This window comes from Aythya ferina, assembly GCF_964211825.1.
Source record: "Aythya ferina genome assembly, chromosome: 2".
NCBI classification, from domain to species: domain Eukaryota; kingdom Metazoa; phylum Chordata; class Aves; order Anseriformes; family Anatidae; genus Aythya; species Aythya ferina.
Window position 1 is genome coordinate 126674638 of NC_140297.1, and position 22254 is coordinate 126696891.

General features: G+C 36.7%; 1 protein-coding gene across 1 annotated transcript; it reads left to right on the forward strand.

The window, feature by feature from the left end:
* Positions 1 to 4013: 4013 nt before the first annotated feature.
* Positions 4014 to 20299, forward strand: XKR9 (XK related 9; the record flags this gene model as incomplete). Its single annotated transcript, XM_084510920.1, has 5 exons — positions 4014 to 4069; positions 8498 to 8512; positions 8769 to 8864; positions 18111 to 18334; positions 19382 to 20299. 5 exons carry the CDS (start codon positions 4014 to 4016, stop codon positions 20017 to 20019), a joined length of 1029 nt encoding a protein of 342 aa, XP_084367046.1. The 3' UTR covers positions 20020 to 20299.
* Between the last annotated feature and the right edge of the window lie 1955 nt (positions 20300 to 22254).

A 22254-nucleotide genomic window follows, 5' to 3' on the forward strand; every position in this document is an offset into this window, starting at 1 on the left:
AATAAAGGTCTGCATCTTCCCATCTGTGACAAAGTGGTGTATCCCACTGTAATGCAATGTATCTCCTCTTCCCATAGCGAGTTCTCAGTCTGCCACAGACCCACCTGACATGTTTGGCTTCCTGGGCAGTAGCAAGGCAGAGGCTGTTCCTGGCAGTGAGGCAGTGGTGGCAGGCCCAGCTACCTGCCTTGCCATGCTGCGCTTGCTAGTATCAGTGCACAACCCATGATTTCCAGCAGTCCTCCAAGGTCAGAGAACATACAGTGCCCTTCAGCTGCCATGTCAGACAGCAGCAGTGCATCTGTCCAGGCACCAACAGTGTGCTTGCCTCTAGGCCACTTCATCAGTGTGAATTTAGCTGCATGTTAGTACACTTAAAAGTGCTAACCAGCCCTTCAGCTACACTAACAGTATGCATTACTTTGCTGTCACCCGTTCAGACAATTTGTTTTGTGATGCACATGAGGCTCGCTGGCAGCATGTTGTGCAGGCCTGTATCGTGCAGCAATTAAAAATATCTGCTCCTGGGCATAGACTTTGATTGCAGTTGTTAATTGCTAGCCATCAGAAAAGCCATAGACAGCAACTGAACCACAGTGCAGATACTGGACATCCCTATCTTTAGGGCTTCAAGCTGAGCTCTTTGGTTTATCTGAATTATTCCTCCCCAGATGTTGCCTTGTTTTAAAAAATATATAATATATTTATTTATTATTTTTCAGGCTAATCGAATCATGAAATAGAGACAGCAGAAAAGGATGCCTTAGGTTGAAGGAAAGAGGCCTTTCTGTGTGCATGTGTGCTACCGGAATAAACAAGATACCTTTATACACAATATTTCAGTATTTTTCATATAATTTCCTAGTCTATTGCTTTATAAGGAATCGTGACTAGACCTGAACTTACTCAGTCCTGAGGTACCCCACTGTGCTGATTTTACAGCACATATGTATACTGGTTTGGTGGTATATTCAACTCATTTTCACTCACTAGGTAAAGTCCAGTTGCTGTACTGTTAAATGAAGGTTCTAGCTAAGCAAAACTAAATTGAGTATTTCAGTGGTTTCCTACTTCTAAGAAAATTCTGAAAATGTTAGGAAGATTTCTAAAATGATTTACCTGAAGTTTTCCATATAGTTGGTAACTGAGAAGTAGTAAGTTACTAGTTATTTTTAACATCACAGATTTGTTTTTGTATTATTATTATTATTATTTTTTTTTTTTTGGGGGGGGTGGGGGGAGAATGTAGACCTGTTGCCTGGGGAATACTTACTACTCTTAATTAATATGGTGTAGTAAAATAAATTTTCTATTATTGGGTAGGAGCTCTGAATTTGTTTCGTCTGTAGGTGGCAGCAGTGGGTGCCTTTGGAGAATTAATTCCAGGTTCCTTTGTCGTCTTTGTCGTCTTCATTTCCTGCACAAGCTTACCAGTTTCAAGTTTGATGTTTCTTATAAAACAGAGGATAATAGGGACATAGTGAAAGTCTTGCTATTACACTCTCTAATGTGGTACAAAGAAATATGAGTGCATTGCCTTAAGTTATTCTTTCGGTTAAGTTGTTGTCTTACGCTATTAATAAAAAATTTTGAGGGATTTTTTTTTTTTTTTCTGAATCAGATAATGTTAGACTAGCCAGTATAAATAAATAAATAAATAAAAATAATAAGAAGCTGTGTTTCAATAAACCTCAAATGAGATTGCTGGTGATATTCAATATGCTATTTGATGTACGATTAATTTTCTACAACTATTAGATACATGAAATGCAGTATGGTAATTTTGGAAATCCCACAATGCCACTGTTTATATTTTCAGCACTTAAGAAATCTTTGAGTCCTGGCACTTGTCTTTCTCCCCTTTCAGGCACAATACTTGGGGATAAATGCTTTTCCACTGTGGCTGTGGAACAGTCTAATAGATCTAAGCACAAGCATGTAATTCTGAGGTAATTTAATCAACTGAATAGTAGTACAAAGAACAATTTTTGAGATAGTTATATCATCTTCTTAGGCAGTGGTGTCTGAAAGTCTTATTGAGAAGAATTTTGGTTGGTAGATTTTCATGTTATTTTAATACAACTCATTGCTATTTATAAGACATATTTTTAGGAAGATATGCATCTATTTCTTGGTACTTACAGTATTTTTCTTTGAGTTTCACTGTGCTTTTATGCTTAATACCTGGTAGAGTTAAGTAAAAAGACCTTAAACCAAATAGAAGCAAAGGAGCTTTTGCATGGGGGGATGTAGGCCATAACATGATGACTACATTGCCTGTCCACATTGTGTGGAAGATGTAGAAAGCCAGTGGCCATCTGGCTTGTTGGAGATTATTGGGGGGGGAGGGGAGGGGTGATGAAGGGACTGGAGCACCTCTCCTGTGAGAGGAAAGGCTGAGAGAGCTGCTCGGTCTGCAGGAGAGGCAGCTCAGGGAGATGTCAGCAATGTGTCTTCAGTAATACCTGAAGAGAGGGTACAAAGAGGACGGAGCCAGGCTCTGTTCAGTGGTGCCCAGGAACAGGACAAAAAACTAGAACACAGGAAGTTCCCTTTGAACACCAGGCAGCACTTTACTGTACGGGTGACAGAGCCCTGGCACAGGTTGACCAGAGAGGCTGTGGAGTCTCCCTCCTTGGAGATCTTTGAAAGCTGCCTGGACATGGTCCCAGGCAACCTGCTCTGAGTGGCCTTGCTCGAGCAGGGGTTTGGACCAGATGGCCTCCGGAGGTCCCTTCCAACCTCAACTGTTCTGTAATTCTATGAGATTCTCCTAAAAATCGATATGTTAATGCTGCTCAGAGCATATGTATGCCATACAGTTTCAACTTTTGTGTTTGCTGAACAGGTGGCTGAGGGTTCTGATGTAGCAGCATAGAAATTAGCAGTGGTGATAGAAAACTACTGATAAATTGTACAACAATATTGGAGTAACTTATAGAGAAACAGGGGAAGCTATCATACTGAAGTCCTCAACCAATATACTGTTTCGAGCCATGCATTAACTCCTGTAACATCCATTAATACCAGCACCAAAAATATTCATTGACTGCAAAGCTTAAACATCAAATGTAAAGAGAAAATTACACAATAAATCTCCAGAAATCCTGTTTTTGTTGTTGTTTGTCTGTTTTTTGCAGGTTGGCATTTCATCCTGTTTATTTCTATGCTAGTATTAGTGAAGATCTTAATTTCTGATGTCTGAAAAAAAGTCAACTATTCCAAATATATACTATTCAATGTCCTGTTAACACTAATTAAAGCAGAGAAAAAAGGTCCTTCCATTTACATTTAGAAGCAAATAACAAGCTGTATACCGTAGGAGTTTTGTCACAATGTGATTTCTTCAATGGCAAGTCTAGATAGAAAACAAATAAATCATCCAGCCAGTAATTTAGCTCAAGTTGCTTGATTTACAGTCCAAGGATCAGATGCGTAAACCTCTTTCTCTTTTTCTCTCTCTCTAGTATAGAGTTTGTGTCATCTATTTAATAATAACAAAGGTCACAGCAGTGAGTGTGTGACTTGGCTGATTTAAGACATCTTCCCTTAAAGCCCCAGGAGCTTACTCACCATTTGGGCAAACAGCTTGCAAAGCCTCTTAGAAATTTTAAAATGCTGAGGTGGAATTATAAGTATTTAAAACTACGTAACAAACTCATTATATAATGTATTTATTGCTATGTTGCAAATTTATATGTATTTTTATCATTCTGAGAGAATGCATATCTCAGATGACCAAAAATTCTTTCATACTGAAAAGAATGATAATACTTGACTTACATAGCTAGAGATTTTTTATAATTTAAAAGAAATCAATGTTTACTGGAGGTCACCTGCTTTTCATGTCTGCCCCAGACTCATGGAGAGGGACAGTCTTGGTAAAAACTGCTAAATGTAGGTAATGTAGTCCACAGACAGGTTGCCACAGCCTTGTTTTGTCTACAGCTACTTTTATAGTCTCATCAACTGAGCTCCCAGTGAAATGAAGTTTATGAAGAACCAGTGGCCCTATGCCTTCTGGTGGTTTTTATGGAAGTCCGGGGGGAACACAAGAAATGGGTGTGAGGTATCCCTTTTGTACTTCTTGGAAAAGATTACATAGGTTTACACTGGCATCATATTTTGACTTTCAATTTGCTGCAAGAGCTTAGTTCAATGTTGAAGGAAATATTGTCCACAAAAGGTAAATTCTACCAGAGAATGATATTGTTATTGCTATTATATTGTTATACTATTATATTGCAGCTTACTTCTCATCTGTTTCTATCTGTCTATAGAGGACCTCGTCTGTTTGGTCTTGCATCCTTCCATTCCAACACTCCAGTCACGGGAGCCATCCCAACACATCTCCACAATACCAATGAGGTCATAGCCCTGCAGTCTACATGTCTAACTCCTTCTGTTTATGCTACGTGTGTTAGCAGAGAGACATTTGAGTCTCTCTGATGAAGTTGCCTTACTGGCTGGAGTGCTGCTCTCCAGGTGCTCTCCTGCTGGCCTGTGATCCTTCTCTCCAGGCTTTTTTTTTTTTTTTTTTTTTTTTTTTTCTTTTCTTTCCATAAATCTTTGAGCTACATAAATGTACATAAAAATATTTATATACATATAAGCAGGTTTTCAGAAGGCAGTGAATGCATTGTCCCACAACTGAACCAGGAATTTTGCTGTACTGCTTGGGGTCCAGCCACTGTTTTGTTTAGCTTTGGAAAAATCTCTCAATCCACAGGTTCCATTCTTAAGGTGCTGACCTGAAAATAGTAATAAATTTCAGGCACTGCAAAAACCACTTAGGACTAGGATGTTTCTAATCTATATAGAGGAGGGAGTACAAAACAGGACAAGAGATGATCTTACGTTACCCATGAAGACACTGGTAGGATTATATTTCCTGTCCTAAGATCTAGAAGAGCTATAGACTGCTCTTGCTGAGGGCTTGTATCATCCTGTGCAGCACAATCAGAGAGGCTTAATCCCAACACCTGCTCATCATACCCTGCAGCTCATTTAAACATGCTCTGGATTTTCTCAGTAGCAGGAACGTTGTGTTGAGAAATGATAGCACAGCTGGAACAGACTCTTGCAAACACCTGCAGTTTTACCAGAGGAAAACAATTAATCACTTGCCCCTGGACACATGCAGTCTCTTCACATATCATTGCACAGAAAAGCTTTTCACAAATATTTTAAAGTGTATTTTACTGTATCTTTTAACTATATATTTTTTTCATATATATATTTTTTCCATAAATCTCCGAGCTACATAAATGTACATATATATATATATACATACATATATATATATATAAACACACATATAAAAACACACATATATACGTATACATTTCCATAAATATTTATTAGCTTTTGCTCAACAGGTGTAACAAACTAAATTTTAAGTTTGAACAAGCACACACACACACATACACACACACATATATATATACACATACTGGAGGACATTGGTACATTTTTTCTATTTTTTTCCCTCTAAGGGACAAAGTATGAAATAAATTTATTGAAGAAAATTTTATAGTACATTAACAGAGACAGGGACTTCTAAACCTACCTTTTAGAATATAATTTTTATAATACATTCAAAAGAATAAGTTATTGACAGGTAGCAAATCATTAACTGTGTCACATGCTTTGCATATCGTTTTAGTTTCTGTTTGTGTTATGTCAGTAGCCCTTAGACTTTTCGTAGATTGCAAGTCTTATAAAAGTGTGGATGGAAAACCTGTGAATATACAAATCTACAGTTTTTAAAGTAAAAAATCAAATTATCCAGGGCCAGTATTAAGGTAAGTCTGCATTTTTAAATAGTATTTGAAAAGGATCGTGAGAATGGAAAGTCTAGTTAGTAGCATTTTGTTGATTCTGCTTTGCCACAAACTGATTCTGTAAAATTATTGTAGTTTTTAGAGCACACATATTTATGTTGGCTAACAGACCGGGGACCAGATAACTGTGAATGATGCAATGATACAAGGCATTCTCTCTAGTAACACTTAATTGTACCCCACCTGGTGCATGAGACCATGCTGCTCTTTGAAGTGATGTCATGGACAAATGTAGGGGATATTAAGAGCTGAGATCTTTAACAGAGATTTCATATGCACCTGCAAACAGGCATTTGTGTTTGGTCTTGGAATTAAGACATTGGACTGCACTTTGGGGGATACAGACCTGCGAGTCTCTGTATAAGTCTCAGCTTACCTGATAGCTTTCTGTGCCACCAGACATGACTGGAGACAAACAGCATAGCAGCTGTTTGGACAGGTTGTGTGTCAGAGGTAGAAATCACCTGGCTCCCAGCTGCTCTCCATGCAGTTGTTTCAGCATCTGGATGGAGTCTGTAAAACTTCCATTCTCATTAGGGGTAATAAGGCAATAAGTTAACTCCTGTTTGTGAAGTGTTCTGTCACAGAAGGATAGGGAGGTTGTAAAGACCGAGAAATCCAGTTACCCTAGTTATTCATGCCAGGTACAAAATCAGAGGCTATTCTCTGCCACTCAAATGTCCAGTACAGTATTACTTATTAAATATGAACCTTAGAGTGTTTGGATCCAGTCATTGACTTGCCTTTTACTGTCATGTTTTCTACAACAGTCAAATAGCGAACCATTTTTTTTTGGTCTGTTCTTAAAACCATGCATAATGTTCTTATCACAAAAAGGTGGTACATCAAGTTGCTGATTGACATGTCTGTATGCAGAGTAAATAGTTTTCTTTGGATTTTTTTTGAAAAAACACTGCTAATCAACTCATAGGATGATTCATACACAAGTTTGCAGATTAAGAAACATTCATAAAGACAAAGTTCAGTTTATGCTGAAGTTCACTGACGTTCACTTCCTAGAATCTGACTGTAAGTTGGATATAAATTGCATCAGTGATTTGAAAAAGACTAGTGCTGTTTTTGTTTTGTTTTATTTTTTTGAGAGGGTAGGAAAGGACAATTAAAGGATTCCAGCTATCCCAGCTGTGATATCACCTGACCTGACTGACCTCTTCTGGGCCAAGACATGAAATTGAAGTAGAAAATAGAATGTTTAGAGACCTAGCATCTATTTAGGCTGTTATGTCTCTACTGTCTTCTTCAGGAAATTAAGAGCTTAGGTTCCCTTCTGGGATTTGTACCTGAGTCAAAGTGTAGACAAGCCCAGTCAACAGAAGCTTAGAATAGTCATTACCTTTCCAAGGGTTTGTGTGATATTAACTGATTGTGTCATTTCATTCTTCAGGGGCAGTGTGCCTAAACTAACAAAACTCCATGAGACCTGTCTCTGCCTGCCCTGCCCTGTCTGCCTTGGCACAGCTGTTCTCAGGGTACTGCCTGATGCTCTTTGGTGGAGGCATCACCCCAAACCTGGTGCTTTGGCATGTCCTGCATCTCATTCTTTGAAAAATTCTGCCAGCAGAATTTTTCCTAAGAAATGCAAACAAAACAGTGGATGCTGTGGTTCTAATGTTCACATCTTAGCAAAAGTGGAACTGAATGAGACAAAGATGTACTTCATTGTAGCGCCTGCCAAATAGTACAGGTCTGAAAAGGACCCTTACAATGTTAGGCAATCTAAACATAGGTTTGGACTGTGAACAAATTTGTTCTGTGGCAGCTAGTGTGATTAGGTTATCTGTGTGTAGCTACTACTCACACAGCTTGGGAGATGTTTATCAAAGAGGTGTAGACTGGAGCAGGCCTGAGTCCTTCCAAGTCTCTTTAACAGGAGAACTGCAATCCAATTCAGCACTGCATTGCTGCATCAGGACAAACAAACTCGGAAAGTAAAACTATGAGATGTATGCACACAAGCCCAGTCACCCAGCTGGAGGTGACCTAATGACGCATACTCTGATACAGTGGTGTGTACCCAAGACAGGAGTTCCCTCAGTCTTTTGTGCACAGTGACGGAGTCACTCAGAAGTCAAAGTACTGGGAAGGAGTCGATCTTTTTTGTTTCCCTAAACTGGTTTTAAAAAATTAGTAGGGGTAAGCTTTTTTCTTAGTATTTTGCTACTTTTAAGAATTGTCTCAGTGGCTGCTTGAGAAGGAGAAGAATTGCCATGGTTGGGAGAGTGACTGCCCTCAGGAGGTTCAGAGGTACAGCTTCTCTGGCACTGATTCTTCACAGATATCTCAGTACATTCTGCATTTTGTACTTGCTTGTTTAAATTGCAGTATGATAATTTAAAAATAAATTATTGTTACTGATGATTTTCCTTTTTCTTCTTAGGTTTAGGAACCCATAATGAAAAATGAGTGAACCAGTTAAAAAGACAATTAGACAATTTAGATTTATGTTCTCCATAATAGACATGCATCAATGAAGTTAGTTTAATATTTAATTCAAGAACACAGAAAAATGGAAGTCCTTTGGTTTTTATTCAGCTTGCCATGATAAAAATATGCAACCAACTTTTTTTTTTTTTTTTTTTTTTTTTTTTTTTTTTTTTTTTCCATAAAGGACAATGAACAAGCGTTATCATCAGGAAGAAGACTCTGTTGTAAGAAAGCATTTACTTTTAATCTGACTTTCTTCACATGAAATGAGGACAGAATGACAACAGCAACAATCTAACACATAATGAAGTATACCAAGGAGAATTTTATTTTTTTACTTTGTGGAATTATAATTTATATAGTTGATATAGGAGTGGATTTCTGGGTAGCCAGTAAATATTTCTATAAGGGACAATATACTTGGGCTATATTAATAATCAGTTTTAGATGTCTTTCATCACTAATAACTCAAATATTCAGTTATCAGTGGTTTAAAAATGACTGTGAAGGTACTGATCCTGAGAAGCTCAAATGGATTTTTCTGGTTCATTTCTTTCACTGTGGAATTTTTATAAGGTAAGCACTTTTATTTTATTTTATTTTATTTTATTTTATTTTATTTTATTTTATTTTATTTTATTTTATTTTATTTTATTTTAAAATGAGAAATCATACTGCTTTTAGCCAGTTTATAAAGAAATCCCAGTGCCAGGTTATTATGTTAATATGGCTTCAGGAACACTGCTGGCATTAACAACTACTACTCCACATAAGTGAATAAATTTTGTCTGCTTATGCCAGGAGTAAATTATGCCAGGTTTTGATGGAAATATAGATTTTTTTTTCGTTTTCATTTGACCTATTGATAATATTCTATTTGATTCATCATCCTTTTGATAATTTTAATAAGATTGCTTTACAGAGAGGTACTCTTGTACTTGATAAAGAAATGTAGGTTTTTAAAGTGATGTTAGGAAGATAATTTGTGTGGTTACATTAGCTGGAGTAAGTTACATAGCTGAAGTAAGAGGTAATATGTGAAATCAAAACTCTAACAAAACTTAGAAAACCACCAGAATTTGGGAAAGAAATGAGTAATTCAATACTAAGTAAGAATGCTTACTGCAGGGACTGAGTTATAGTGACAGGCACCTTTGTTTCCTGACAGGTGCATGTCCAGGAGTAGTTTAAGATACCATATGTTTAACATTCTTTCTTTAGCTTCTGTGGTGGTGTTACTGTAAAATTATCATTATAGAGATCATTTTTGCTAAGATTTTACTTTTATTGTAAAACTGATTTGAAAGATTTTGATGAAAAGTCCTGAGGACCTGAATTTCCATCATTTTGTGTAAGTAACATTCAATAAACCTGAGCAGATATAGACTCCTCAGAGGCATTTAATAAAATGCTTATTTAAAATGCCTCTTTTAACTTCCTATATTTATGCCAATGTAAAAAATCCTCTAGTATACATGTTTCATTCATCTTATATTATCATGGATTAAGGAAAATGATGAAGTTTCTACATACAACAATTAACTTTTACTTCTGAATATATACATTTTTTTCCTTTTGTCCAACAGCTTTGCTTTTCTGCTACTCCTCTTACAATTCTAAAGTCTTAGACTTCACAGAGAAGTATTTACTGCCAGGTTTTATCTTTCTGATGTCAGGCAGTAGAAAATCTTAAAATACAATATTTCAAAGGAAAAAAAATAAATAAATCCCTGTTCAGTTTCACCAATGGATTTGTATTCAAATCCATGGACATGGGTTGGTTCAGCCTGGAGAAAAGGAGGCTCAGGGGTGACCTTATTGCTCTTTACAGATACCTTAAAGGAGGCTGTAGCGAGGTGGGGGTTGGTCTATTCTCCCACGTGCCTGGTGACAGGACGAGGGGGAATGGGCTTAAGTTGAGCCAGGGGAGTTTTAGGTTGGATGTTAGGAAGAACTTCTTTACCGAAAGGGTTGTTGGACACTGGAACAGGCTGCCCAGGGAAGTGGTGGAGTCACCATCCCTGGAAGTCTTTAAAAGATGTTTAGATGTAGAGTTTAGGGATATGGTTTAGTGGGGACTGTTAGCGTTAGGTCAGAGGTTGGACTCGATGATCTTGAGGTCTCTTCCAACCTAGAAATTCTGTGATTCTGTGATTCTGTGAAGTGAGATGTACAAACACCCAGCCACAGGGACACTACCAGATTTTGCCTTTCAGAGGGGATATCTCTGGGCCCACTGTGGCCTACTCCTTTTTGGCCATCTCCAAGTCTCGTCATCTTCAGGTTTGGCCATCCTTATTTTGCTGCCTACAAACCTTCCCCATTGAGATTTTTTTCTTCCAAAGTAAATTAAAGCCCTGACCTCAGCTTCTGGTACCTGATGATCAATGTTAAGCCAGAAACTACAGTGTCATATGGTAACCCTCCCTTCTTCCTCTTTCTCTACTATGATATCATTCTCTGTAATCTGTATCAGACTGTAATTCTGGCTTGATGTTACACACCCAGGTTTCCCCTAAAATCTCCTGCTGATTTGTGCCTATCTTTAAGACCTCTCTTTAAACGTGAAATTTTAGGATTCAGATCCAAATTCTGATCATCTTCAACTCTTGGTTATGTAATCTTGACTAAAAAGCTGTATCCGTTCAAAGTACTACCTCTACACACATATTTTTAATAGATTAATTCTTACGCTTTCCAATGAATACATCTTACCATGAATTTCTATAATTTCCAAATATCTTTCCCACAATTAATCCCATCTTCTTTTAGAGGTTTGTTATCTAGTAAACATAATTTTGCCCTTCGCAGTGGCAGTGTAGCCATCTTGGTCACCTGTTCTCTATTGCACAAATAATGTTTTCTCCTGTGCTGCTGCTTACAGTTGGAAAAAAAAATCCAATTTGACATACATAAATTACAAAACTCTTTGAGCCACTCCTCAAAATTCATCAGTTTGATAATGCATACAGTAAAGTATAAGCTGATAACAGCAAGCTGACACCTGTGCTTGTACCTGGTCATCAGCTGTTATACACTTCAATAGGAAGCATATAACATTTTTCTTAGGTGTATTCACGTGCACTTCCTTCCTGCCCTCCTTCGTCATCCAGAAAATTTAGACAATGAGTATTTATTTCTATACTTATTTCTATAGTGAATACAGTCAAAACAGATATTGTCAGAAGTCAGGTCATAATTATTAAGGTGAACCTCACCAGGTTGTACTTTGGGGCAGGAACATATCTTTCCAACCTACCAAAGAGGGAAACAGGGACCTAACTTGTAAATACTGACTCAGCCAGAGAACTTAGAATTCCTGAAACTGGAAGATATGAATACACCTTGCTAAATTCTCTCTCTCCTTCCAAGCTTCCTTCCTCCCTCCCTCCATTCTTCCCTTCCTTTCTTCAGGTTTTGTAATCACACTATCAGTGCTAAGTTATAAATATTGAAATCACGTGTGTACATATATGAACATAATACATATGTACATAAAATATAGAAACATTATGCACAATATATAAATAAAAATTAAAATTATTCCATATATAATAGTTATGTTCTATATAAAATGTTATTCTCTGAGAGGAGCTTTTCAAGACAAAATTTAGGTGTACACTAGTACACCTAAATACATGTACATTAGTACATGTACATGTATTAGCCACACTGACTAAATTTATTTTCATCCTGATCCATATAGATGGGTCCCACCGATGTCAATAGAGTTAAGAACAGGCTGCAGCATAATAACTGACCTTAAGAAGATAACACAGTCAGTGAATGTGGAAAAAAGAAACATTTTCATGTGACCCTGTGTGAATTCACTGACTTCTAGCAATTTGCAACATCAGTCAAGAACACTAGGAAGACTAAATTTTAGCAAGTAATAAACTTTTCTGTCAGAATAGCAGACCACAGAGGCAGCTACAGTTGTGATAGTGAAAGTTGCTATTATGTCTCTTGATGCTTAAAAGAAGGATCATGATGCCCTACTTTAAAAAGAAGCAGATGAAAAAGATTTTTTTGCATATTTTTAAAGGTGAATTCTAAATATATAAGAAATCAGAACAAATGCAAGTGCTCTGTTAAACGTGGTATTATTCCATGACATTAAAAAAAAAAAAGCGATGAGAAAAATGTAGTTGAGCTAGATGATGTCCAGTTATATTTGTACAGCTTTCGCATGTGGTAAACCACACCCAAACTGAGTGGATCAAAAACAAAGACTGAAGCTGGTAATGTGCCTCCAGCAATTTTGTGTACAACAAGAAGATCTGCAAGACAAAGTAATTAGGAAAGTATTTAAAATATTAAGTCAGTGTGGTACAGAGTTAATTAAAGTGGAAGTTTTGTAATGCTACTTTAAGTGAGTTAGAAATCATAGAATAATATGTACTTGCTCACGTTTTCTTAAGAAAACTTTTCTGCCCTAAGGTATTGACAGTCACATCAGTTTCCTGGACTTAATCCAAGCCTTTTGATACTTAGAAGATTAGGTTTAATGTGCAGCAGAGAAGAAATTCCCTTTGATTAAGGATTTATATAATTCTGTGAACTGTGACTGCCTGACCAGAATTCAGAAGAGACAATTGTTGCTGCCAGGTCTCTCTCACTCTCTCCTTCCATGGAACTATGACTTTCCAACTGGCACCCAAACTCTCATCAGTGCAGTTTAGTGAGATGGGATGTGTACCGTAGTACAGGGACTGCAGTGTAAATTTTAAGAGGAAGCAGGTGACATGGAAGCACTGTCAAGACAGCTTGCCCGTGATGTTTGAAGCCATGAAGTAACAAAAACAAGTAGCTGTCACATTTGTGAATTTCCAGTCACATTTAGAGCCTAAGCCTTCCTAATGTTACAGGAGAATACAAGGAAATTTCATCCCTTAAGAAATGATGAGGAAACTGTAGGAGCAGCTCAAGAACAGAGACACCTGATCTGTGCTTAAATGAGTGTTTATAACAAGGCGTCCTAACATCTGTTCTCCACAAAGCAACTCTACAAGGGCAGAAAACTTTTTTTTTTTTTTTTCCCTAACAAAGTGAATATGATATTTAGAAACACTGATAATTTTTTACTGTTCGCATATGACAATTATAGTTGTAAAGAAATCTGTTTTCATTCTTTTGTCTTCCAAGTAGTTTGTATATTTAATAAATGAAAAAAATCTTTTATGAGTTTAGAGAGGGTAAAAGTAAATGGCAAACAAAATGGCAATTTGTCTGTATTATTGACACACAACCATGCCCATCTCACCTTGAGTTTAAGATGTAGCTCTATCTAAAGTATGTAGTCAATCAAATATTTTTAATTAATACATTTTTTTATTCCAGGTGAAATAGTTTAAATAGTTTTAACTTTTTTTTTTTTTCTTTCTTTTTTTTTTTCTTCTAATTTGTGAATATTGGAACAAAATGCTACTATGGCAATAGATATATTAATGTAGGAATAAAATGATGATGGGTTCAGAGCAGGTGCAGTGTTTAGGTGAATAGTGGTCATGACAAATAGAGAATACTGGAGCCTGACCTGTCCCTTAGTACAGAATGAACTCTACCTGTGGCTTTGAATGCACTAGTCCAATGCTAAGCCTAAAAGTTGACTACAGGTCCTTCCTAAAATATTGCTTACCAAATGGGCAGATGGTAATGGGAGTATAAGCTCAAAATGTCCTTATAAAATGAAAGATCTGTCACAGTGAACTACAGTGAGTGACAGAGACATGTGGAGCTCATGGAACACCATCTTGCTTAATACGTCATGGAAATATTTGGACTTTTACAGAAAAAACGATGTATTTTATACAATATTCAAAGTCAGAAGTGGACTAACCAAAGTAACTATTGCTAGTGAAAAATACTATAGCATATCTTCTTTTAACAATAGAAACCTAGTATACCATGCTAGGCTTAGAAGGAATATGCTTCTGAAAACTGACAGGTGATTTCAGTTGTGCATCCAAATGAAATACTCTTTTTACAATATGTCTGCTGTTTGCCTTGCATATCATCTGCTGTCTCAGCTGTGAGCTCTGCAGCTCAAAATTTATGCAGCTGGTTTTCACTTCACAGGCAAACACAGGCTCTGGTGAATGAGTCCATGGACAACTAACAGATTGGTCTACCCAATTGTTTTTTCTTGAAAACATTATAAACTCTCCAGATGTTTACATCTCCAATGCAAGAACCAGATGTTTTGGTATCCTAATTGTTTTATAAACTGAAAAAGCTATAGAAGGCTTGCCAAGCAGTTTAGTTCTTTGCTTATGGGAGATTACTCAGAAAACAGTAAAATAAATACACAAAAGCATAAAACCAGAAAACAGTTTCCTTTGGGAGTAAATAATGGATCTAGAGCCAGCTGATGGAATCAGAGTGCAGCCTGAGTGTCAGGGCTACAGTCTGTAGAGTCTCTGTCAGGAGAAGGACAAAAGATCTTCCTCCAAGGCTCCTCAGTGGTGGCATAGCTGCCTAACACCTTCTGCTGATGCTTCCAGGTTGCAAGCCTGGAAATTCTCGCTTTACATATAACATGCTTACTATTCCAGGAAATAAATCATGATTCCTCTAGTATGCACTTAACCCAGGACCTGCAAATCCTGACTCTTTCACTTGTAGCAACAGAAGGGCCCCTGTCACTGTGTCCCTTGGGGTCAAGGGTTTTGGTCTTTAAAGATGGTGAAGGTGTTAAACTTCTAACATCTGGAGGAACCAGGAATCTGTCTGAGCTCCTCCAGTAAACTGAGGTACTAAGTACTCAAAACTGAGGTACTGAGCTGAGGTTACTGTTTGAGCAGTGAGCAAAGGGGACTGTGCTTCAGTGCCAAATTGGGATGAGATCTGGGTGTCAAATGATCACTTGTATACTGTTTTCTGCATAAAGGAAATGCAACTGTACAAGTTTCATGGGATTCTTAGTATTTGTGTTCCTGTGAACAACCAGGGAATTGGGAATCTACAGCACTTTAGCACGAATCTTGAAGTCATCTAGGATGCAGTCTCAAGCAATGGAAGTAGGGGCCAGGCTAAGGGCATAGCCTGCATGTTTGCAGACTTGCACAAATGTATGAGATAACCTAGTGATGGTCTGTGATGTTCTGCTTGATTTATCCTAAAACCAAATCCTAATGAATGATGCAGTCTTCATCATCTAGATGACTAAATTCTTCTGTCAAGAGGGAAGACCTTTAGCAATGTTTATGATGTTAGAAAATTTGGCTGAATAACAGTGAATTTTCTTGAGGAAGGATGGCTTTTGTTGTTGGATGTAGCCCAAATGGGTTCATTGGAGAAGAATATTAGAAGTTCAAATGATCTGGGAAATGCAAAGGCAGAAATAAGGGTGAAAGTGATGTCTGAAGGCTGTTAGGCTCAAAATTTTATTTATAGGCAAATACATTACTTGTAAAGCCAATAAATTATTATATGATTAAAATCTCAGTAGTTTATTCCAAGAATCATTATTAGTCTGGATCCATTTATTACTAGATAAGAAAAAATGCTTCTATGCATAAAAAGTTTCAGTAGTAGTAATCCATTTAGAATTGTTATACATATTTCTTGCTTCCTATTCCCTTTTCTGCTGTTTTGCTCACTTGTCCTCTACTCCTCTAGATCCTGAGCTCAGCAGTTTCATTCTGGTGTAAGGGGGTATTACAGTTACCAGTTTCTGGAGTCTTGATGGAAGGAATATAAGGCTCAAGTTGATGGCTTCTTCTTCACACTAGGATTCCCTTTGGGACTTTTTTGTATATTTACATTTGGACTTTGCTGTCTCTTAATTTATCTGCAGCTTATTATACATCAAAATTTAGTATCTATGGGCCCTTTAAGTCATGTTAGATGCTATTTATTTGCTGGCTTTTTTACCCCTAAAACAACTTTCACCTGTCTCTAGGTCAGCACTTCAGAATGTGAGTTTTAATGAGTAGTTTACAGCCTTGTTGTCTCCAATGCCAAGCCGTGCTATGCATTACTTTTCTGCACTGCATCTCAAGGCCTCTGTTATCAAACCAGGACTATATTTCTCTATACTACTCTACTCTCTACTCTATACTCTGACATGTCTTTTGGTGGTAGGGGGATAGTTGGACTACATGATCTTGGAGGTCTTTTCCAACCTTAATGATTCTATGATTCTATGTTGTCATGATAGTCATATATATATCATTCAAGATAGAGTATCTACTTGTAACTGTAACCCATATGAAAGTATGGCTGTACCACACAAAAACAAACAAAAGAGCCAACTGGTCAATTAGATTTTTTTATTATTATTATTATTTTTTTTTTTCCTGTGGCAAATACAAGCTAAAGCAAGCTTGGTGTAGCTAAAACAAGTAAAACAAAATTGCAGGCAAGTCAAGAAAACTTCAAACAGAACAAGCCTGACAAGCATGAGTCCTGAGGCCTTGCAAAGTCAGTATGAAGCTCATGTCCCATTACTAGCAATGGCAGTGACTATTACAGTGCTTCAGTTACAAGGTCTAGTCTACAACCTTCACAGCCAGTGCTACTAATCACTTGAAATGAGGTAACTGGAAGAAGAAATCAAACATTGCTTTGGTTCAGGGTGAGAACAGTTCAGCTGGCAAGAGTTCATTAGCTGTGAGAATCTGTTCCTCTGGAGTTGCCCCAATCTCATCTACTATAGACAGCATTACACAGTACTTCTGGTTTCCAAAGCACTAGTGCAATGAACCACACCATTCCCCATGGCTGAGTGTATGTATGAGTCCATGAGGGACAGTGGAAATACTGTAATTTGCAGCAGCTGTAGTTCTGGTCCTACATCAGGCAGTGGACATTGTTCTGTTTTCCTAAACACGGCTTGTAAAAATTATCACGAACAAGAGCTGGTTCCTCTCGTAATCAAATGGTTTTTGATTAAAAATTATTTGTACTCTCCCTTGTGAGGTGCTATGCCCACCTTCATGCCCGAAGTAAAGGCCTTGAAAATGGGAATCAAAGCTAGGAATTATTTATCTCTAAGCATGGCATTAGAGAAATCCTGACTAGAAAAAGTTCTTTACTAGACATAATAATGCATGCCAGCCAACTGACTAACTAATTCTATTTATCTTTACATTTTCTGCTCTTTTAGAGGAAATTTTAATTTAGTCTTAATTGAAAATAAACCATAATTGTTCTAAAAGTCTTTCAGGTGCACTCATTTGCTAAGGGAAATGGCTTGTTCTTGTAAAATTACTCAGATAATAGAATCTGTAGTCCCAGGAGATCTGTGTCTTGACAGTAATTTTCTGAAATTAAAGTCTTCCTGGGTATTTAGAAAAGAATGTTTGAGTGATAATTTTTTAATTTTTTTTTTTTTTTCCAAAAATCCTGTTGTATGTTTGCATTTCATCAGTTGTTATCCTTGGGGGTTATAGTCTTATATTATATGCAGTTGGATATTCACAGCTGGATATTCACTAATTCCCTTAAAAGGATAGAAAAAAGGTAAATGAGTATCTCATATAGACTGAGAAGAGATGCTGAGGGAATTTTCAGAAATGCGTTATCTTTTAAGAAATAAAAAACTAACAAAATAACAATTGTAATCTTTTTTTCAGGCAAGTCTCATTCTCTTCTAGTTGTTTTTACTTTGCATCAGTATCAGTGGGCATAAATGATTATCTGATATCACCGATACCAGACAGATATCAGACTAGATCTTAGCTTAGTAGAAAGTATTGGACTACATTCAAAGAAAAAATGTGAATGGAGAATGAAATGGGAAAAGTCTTTGTTAGCCCATATAATTTTATAGAGTCATGCTTTCAAAAAACAGTCTAATCAAGTCTCTCTTTTTAATAGGTATTGGTTTGCTTTGAAGTATGGCTGCCAAGCTGCATTTAAACAAAACAGCAATGGAGATGTATCAGAAACAGACCATCCCAACTTCATTCAAAAACAAGCCATTGATGTACTGACCGATATTAACATGCTCAGGATATTCAAGACTTTTCTGGAGACCACACCACAGCTTTTTGTCCAGATTTATGTACTCATGGAACACAGAAACCATAATTTCTATCAATGTGAGTCTTTCTTTCTCTATGATTTGAAAGCTGAGTATTTTACCTAAAAAGATAACTCATGTTATTGTATAAAATTTTAAATGTACCTTGGAAAACATACACTGCGTTGTATAATTGCTTTGCATTTAGTTATAATTTCTGTCTCTTAGATGATCCATTCTGCTAAATTCATGGAAATAAGGTTTCACTGTACCAAGTCATTAATGTAAACATGATACATCATTTGAGAATAAGCTGTTGAATATCGTTAGCGTATATATTTTAGAACCATTAGTGTGTGCTTGCCTATAGTTCTTTTAAAATGGCTAACTGGACATCTAGAAATTGGTAACATATTTAGAGCAGCCCTGTGACTTGTCACTATCCTCATCCACGCTTTACAGGTAAGGGAGAGAGTCATAAAAAAAATGCACCAGCAGTGCAGAATGCCGTATGAGGAATAGATACTGGTTTAAATCTCAGAAGCAGGAGAGCAGCTATACTATTTTCAGCTCTGAAGCTAGCAGCAATATGTGCAAGACATTTACCTGCTCAGGGCTGGATTTTATCTAACCAAATGGAAAAACCTACATTGTTGTTTAGTGTTTTTTCATGGAGTTAATAAGTACTCAGATGCAATGGTTAGATGAACCTCATCTTAAATATGACCATGTGAAGGGTCAAGTCTCAGTTATAGGTACCTACATATAAACATCCTAGCCTCAATATCAGTTTCTGAAACCAAAGTTTTTATGGGCTTTTTTCTTGCAATACCTTGGGAGTTTCTAAGGCACCCATGGACAGAAATGACAAATATGACACAAAATTTTGGTGAAACCAGCAACAGCAAGAGATCCCAAATGGCAACAGATGCCTAGATTTAGGCAACTAAACTGAGCCTTAAAATTAAGGTGACTTGTTCAGGAGCATGGAGGAAATATTATGTTGGTAAAAGGAAAGTGCAAAGAAACATGAACTTGGTCAGTACTTGTTCAAAACTTCAGAAATTTTAATGTAAAATAAATATATTTCTAATAGGTCTAACACTTATCCTTGTGTTTTGTTTAGATGCTGCCATTATTATGTCTTTCTGTGGTATTTCCTTTTCAACGGTTGATTATCAGATATCATTACGAAAATCTCTGCCTGATAAAGACAGATTTCGTGTACTTTCCAAGTTGGTGTATCTCTTCTATAAACTGCTTACCATCACTTCTTGGATACTCAGTATTTCACTGGTCACTCTACTAAGTGCTAGAAGTTCTGTAATTCTGCTGATACTTCTTTGGAGCTGTGGTTTTGCCTGGACTTTGAAACAACACACAACATTTTGCAAGTCTAAGAAGATGGAATTTCTGTACAGAACTATCATTGGAATCGTCCTGCTTTTTACCTTTTTTAACATAAAGGGGAGAAAAACAAAAGTTCCTGTTTCTATTTATTATGTTACTCACACCCTTGTAACTGTAGGCATTCTGCTTGTATATTGGTTTTGGAAACCCTTGGTTGTCAAGGAAATACATTTTACAATTGTGGGCATCTTAACTATTCTCTGTCTGGTGTTAGGTATTGTTTTTCTTGTTGTTTATTACAGGCTTTTTCATCCTACTTGTTATTGCAAACAACGGACATGTTTCGATGAAGTTGATAGAGGGGCAGGAGACAATGTGGAAATTGGTAGATTTCAGAATTTCATAATGCAATGAAGAGTATAGATTTTTATGTAGACTTCAAAACAAACACTTGCTGAACAGTCTTTGTTTTTTGTTTATTTTCACTAAGTAGCACTTAATGGCACAGAGTTATTGGCTGTGAATAACCTTTTTTTTTTTTTTTTTTTTTGTGGTGCTTTACAAATCCTTTATAACATGAAAATTTTTCTATGTGCTGGTCAATGTTATTTTTTAAAATAGAAACAATTTATCCCTCCAACCCAATTCACTGTTTTAGTTTTAACCAATGTAAATAAAACAGGAAAAGCTAAAAGTGAATCAAATGAAAGACATAATTACTGGTGTATTCTGTTTATGTTGCTTCTGTTAAAAACAAGGCTTACTGGCTTATTCTTGCTGGAAGGAAAGAGGAGTGCATTTGAAATAATCAGTAGCAATCTGTTAGTTGTCTGCTTTTTCCCATTACTGTAAAACCTGCAGTTTTTCTTTAGATGAGTATAGCTACAAAACTCACTGACTTTTCCTTAAATTTTCCCTAAAGAAGAATAGTTTTGATTTATGGTCCAATCACTGTCTTGCCACAAGGAAATTTGGGGAGATATTTTAAAGCACTTTATCTTCTAGGTGTTTTAATGACTCCTTTATTGCTTTTGTTCTGCTAGTCTTTCACACGCCCTTTTGTGTTTAGGAGTGATGCCACTTTATTGTTCTGGATTATAATAGCAGCCTGAATGATTTATTGATAGCAACAGGATTCTCAGATATAAAGGAAGAATCTTCCTTGAAGCTTTCCTCTCCTTCAAGCTCTAAAATGTAATAATTTAAATGCTGGTTACCACTGAAAGAAGAGGAGGCTAGGCGTGCAGCGGTACAGCTTCTTTTGTCTTTGTCACTAGAGAAAAGTGGAAAGGGAACCAACTGTTCTTTTTGATACATTACATTTGCAGGAGGTGACAGTGAGTAGGGCTGAGAAGTGATGGAATAACCAGCTTGTGCATCAAATTTTTTTGGCAGAAGGCAGAGTGAAACTAGACAACATTTCATTCCAATTTTCAAATGCTATATCAACAACAGTAAATGCTGTACAAGAAAATAAAATCCATAGCCACTATTTCATCAGAATCAAAACCTAAGGTGAAGTCTTTCAGAGCTGCTGGTTTTACAGCTGAGTTACAGAAAGTGGGCCTCCTTTTTTCTCCTTCTTTTCCAATAATTTACATTTGCAACTAGAATAGCCACAGGCAAAGGGAGGAAATGGGTCTTGAGAAAAGAGACTAGAGATAAGCACAGCTGATAAACTTTGCCAGGAACAAAATCTGTTAGCATTATTGATTGACAGAAACATCCCTGACATTTTGGGGGAAGGGCTGATGCTCTGGTTGATAGGTTACTGAAGAGCTGATTTCTGTGCCTTTTGTGTCAAGTCCATGAACTGCAGACCACTTTTTGATCGTTACCCTTCTAGCCTGAGCAGAGCTCAGTGATTTTTTTGAATGTGCTTTTTCCTGTTGCATTGTCAAGCGAATTGCTTCCACACTTCTCTTCACCAAATCAACCATCATTTACATCTCCTTAATCCCATTCCAGGAAATTAATTGCTAGGTGTATAGCTTGGACTTCATGGTCTGTCTTTCTGATCATACATGTGAAAAAACAATAGAGTGAGAAGAATTTACTTCTAAAATCCCTCAGTCACCCACTTGACTGAGTGGGGTGACTAGGATGTCTGTTCAGAAGGTAGAGAAAAAAAAAATCACAATCCACGAGAAAGAGATAAAAAAATAAAAAAGCACAATCCATGAGACTTAAGCAATATTTTTCTCAAATGAGTACATAAAAGAGCACTTTTATTTCTCTTTACTCTGGAAAAAAAAAAAGAAAAAAAAGAAAAAAAAAAAAAAAGATTTATTTGCCTTGCAAAGGCTGCAAAAATGGAGCACAAGGCTCCATCCTTCTTTATACATCATGATTGTCCCAAGTTCTCCCTTATCTACAGAGTATTTATTACTGGTGTTGGTGCTTTTGGCAGCAAAATGCATGATTTTAGTCTGAATATACTCTTAGTTTTCTATGAGAAAATAGGATCTTAAATATTCAAGACTAAAATCCCTTTATTGCTTCCTACACTTTCATTGTTCATCTGAAATCCTAGGAAGAGACTAGGGTAAGGCAGGGTGGAAAAGTAAGAATACTATCTCTATCTTGCAGATTTTTTTTTCTGTTATTTGGAAGAAGACCTCAAACTTTGCACATTATCTTGGAAGCAAA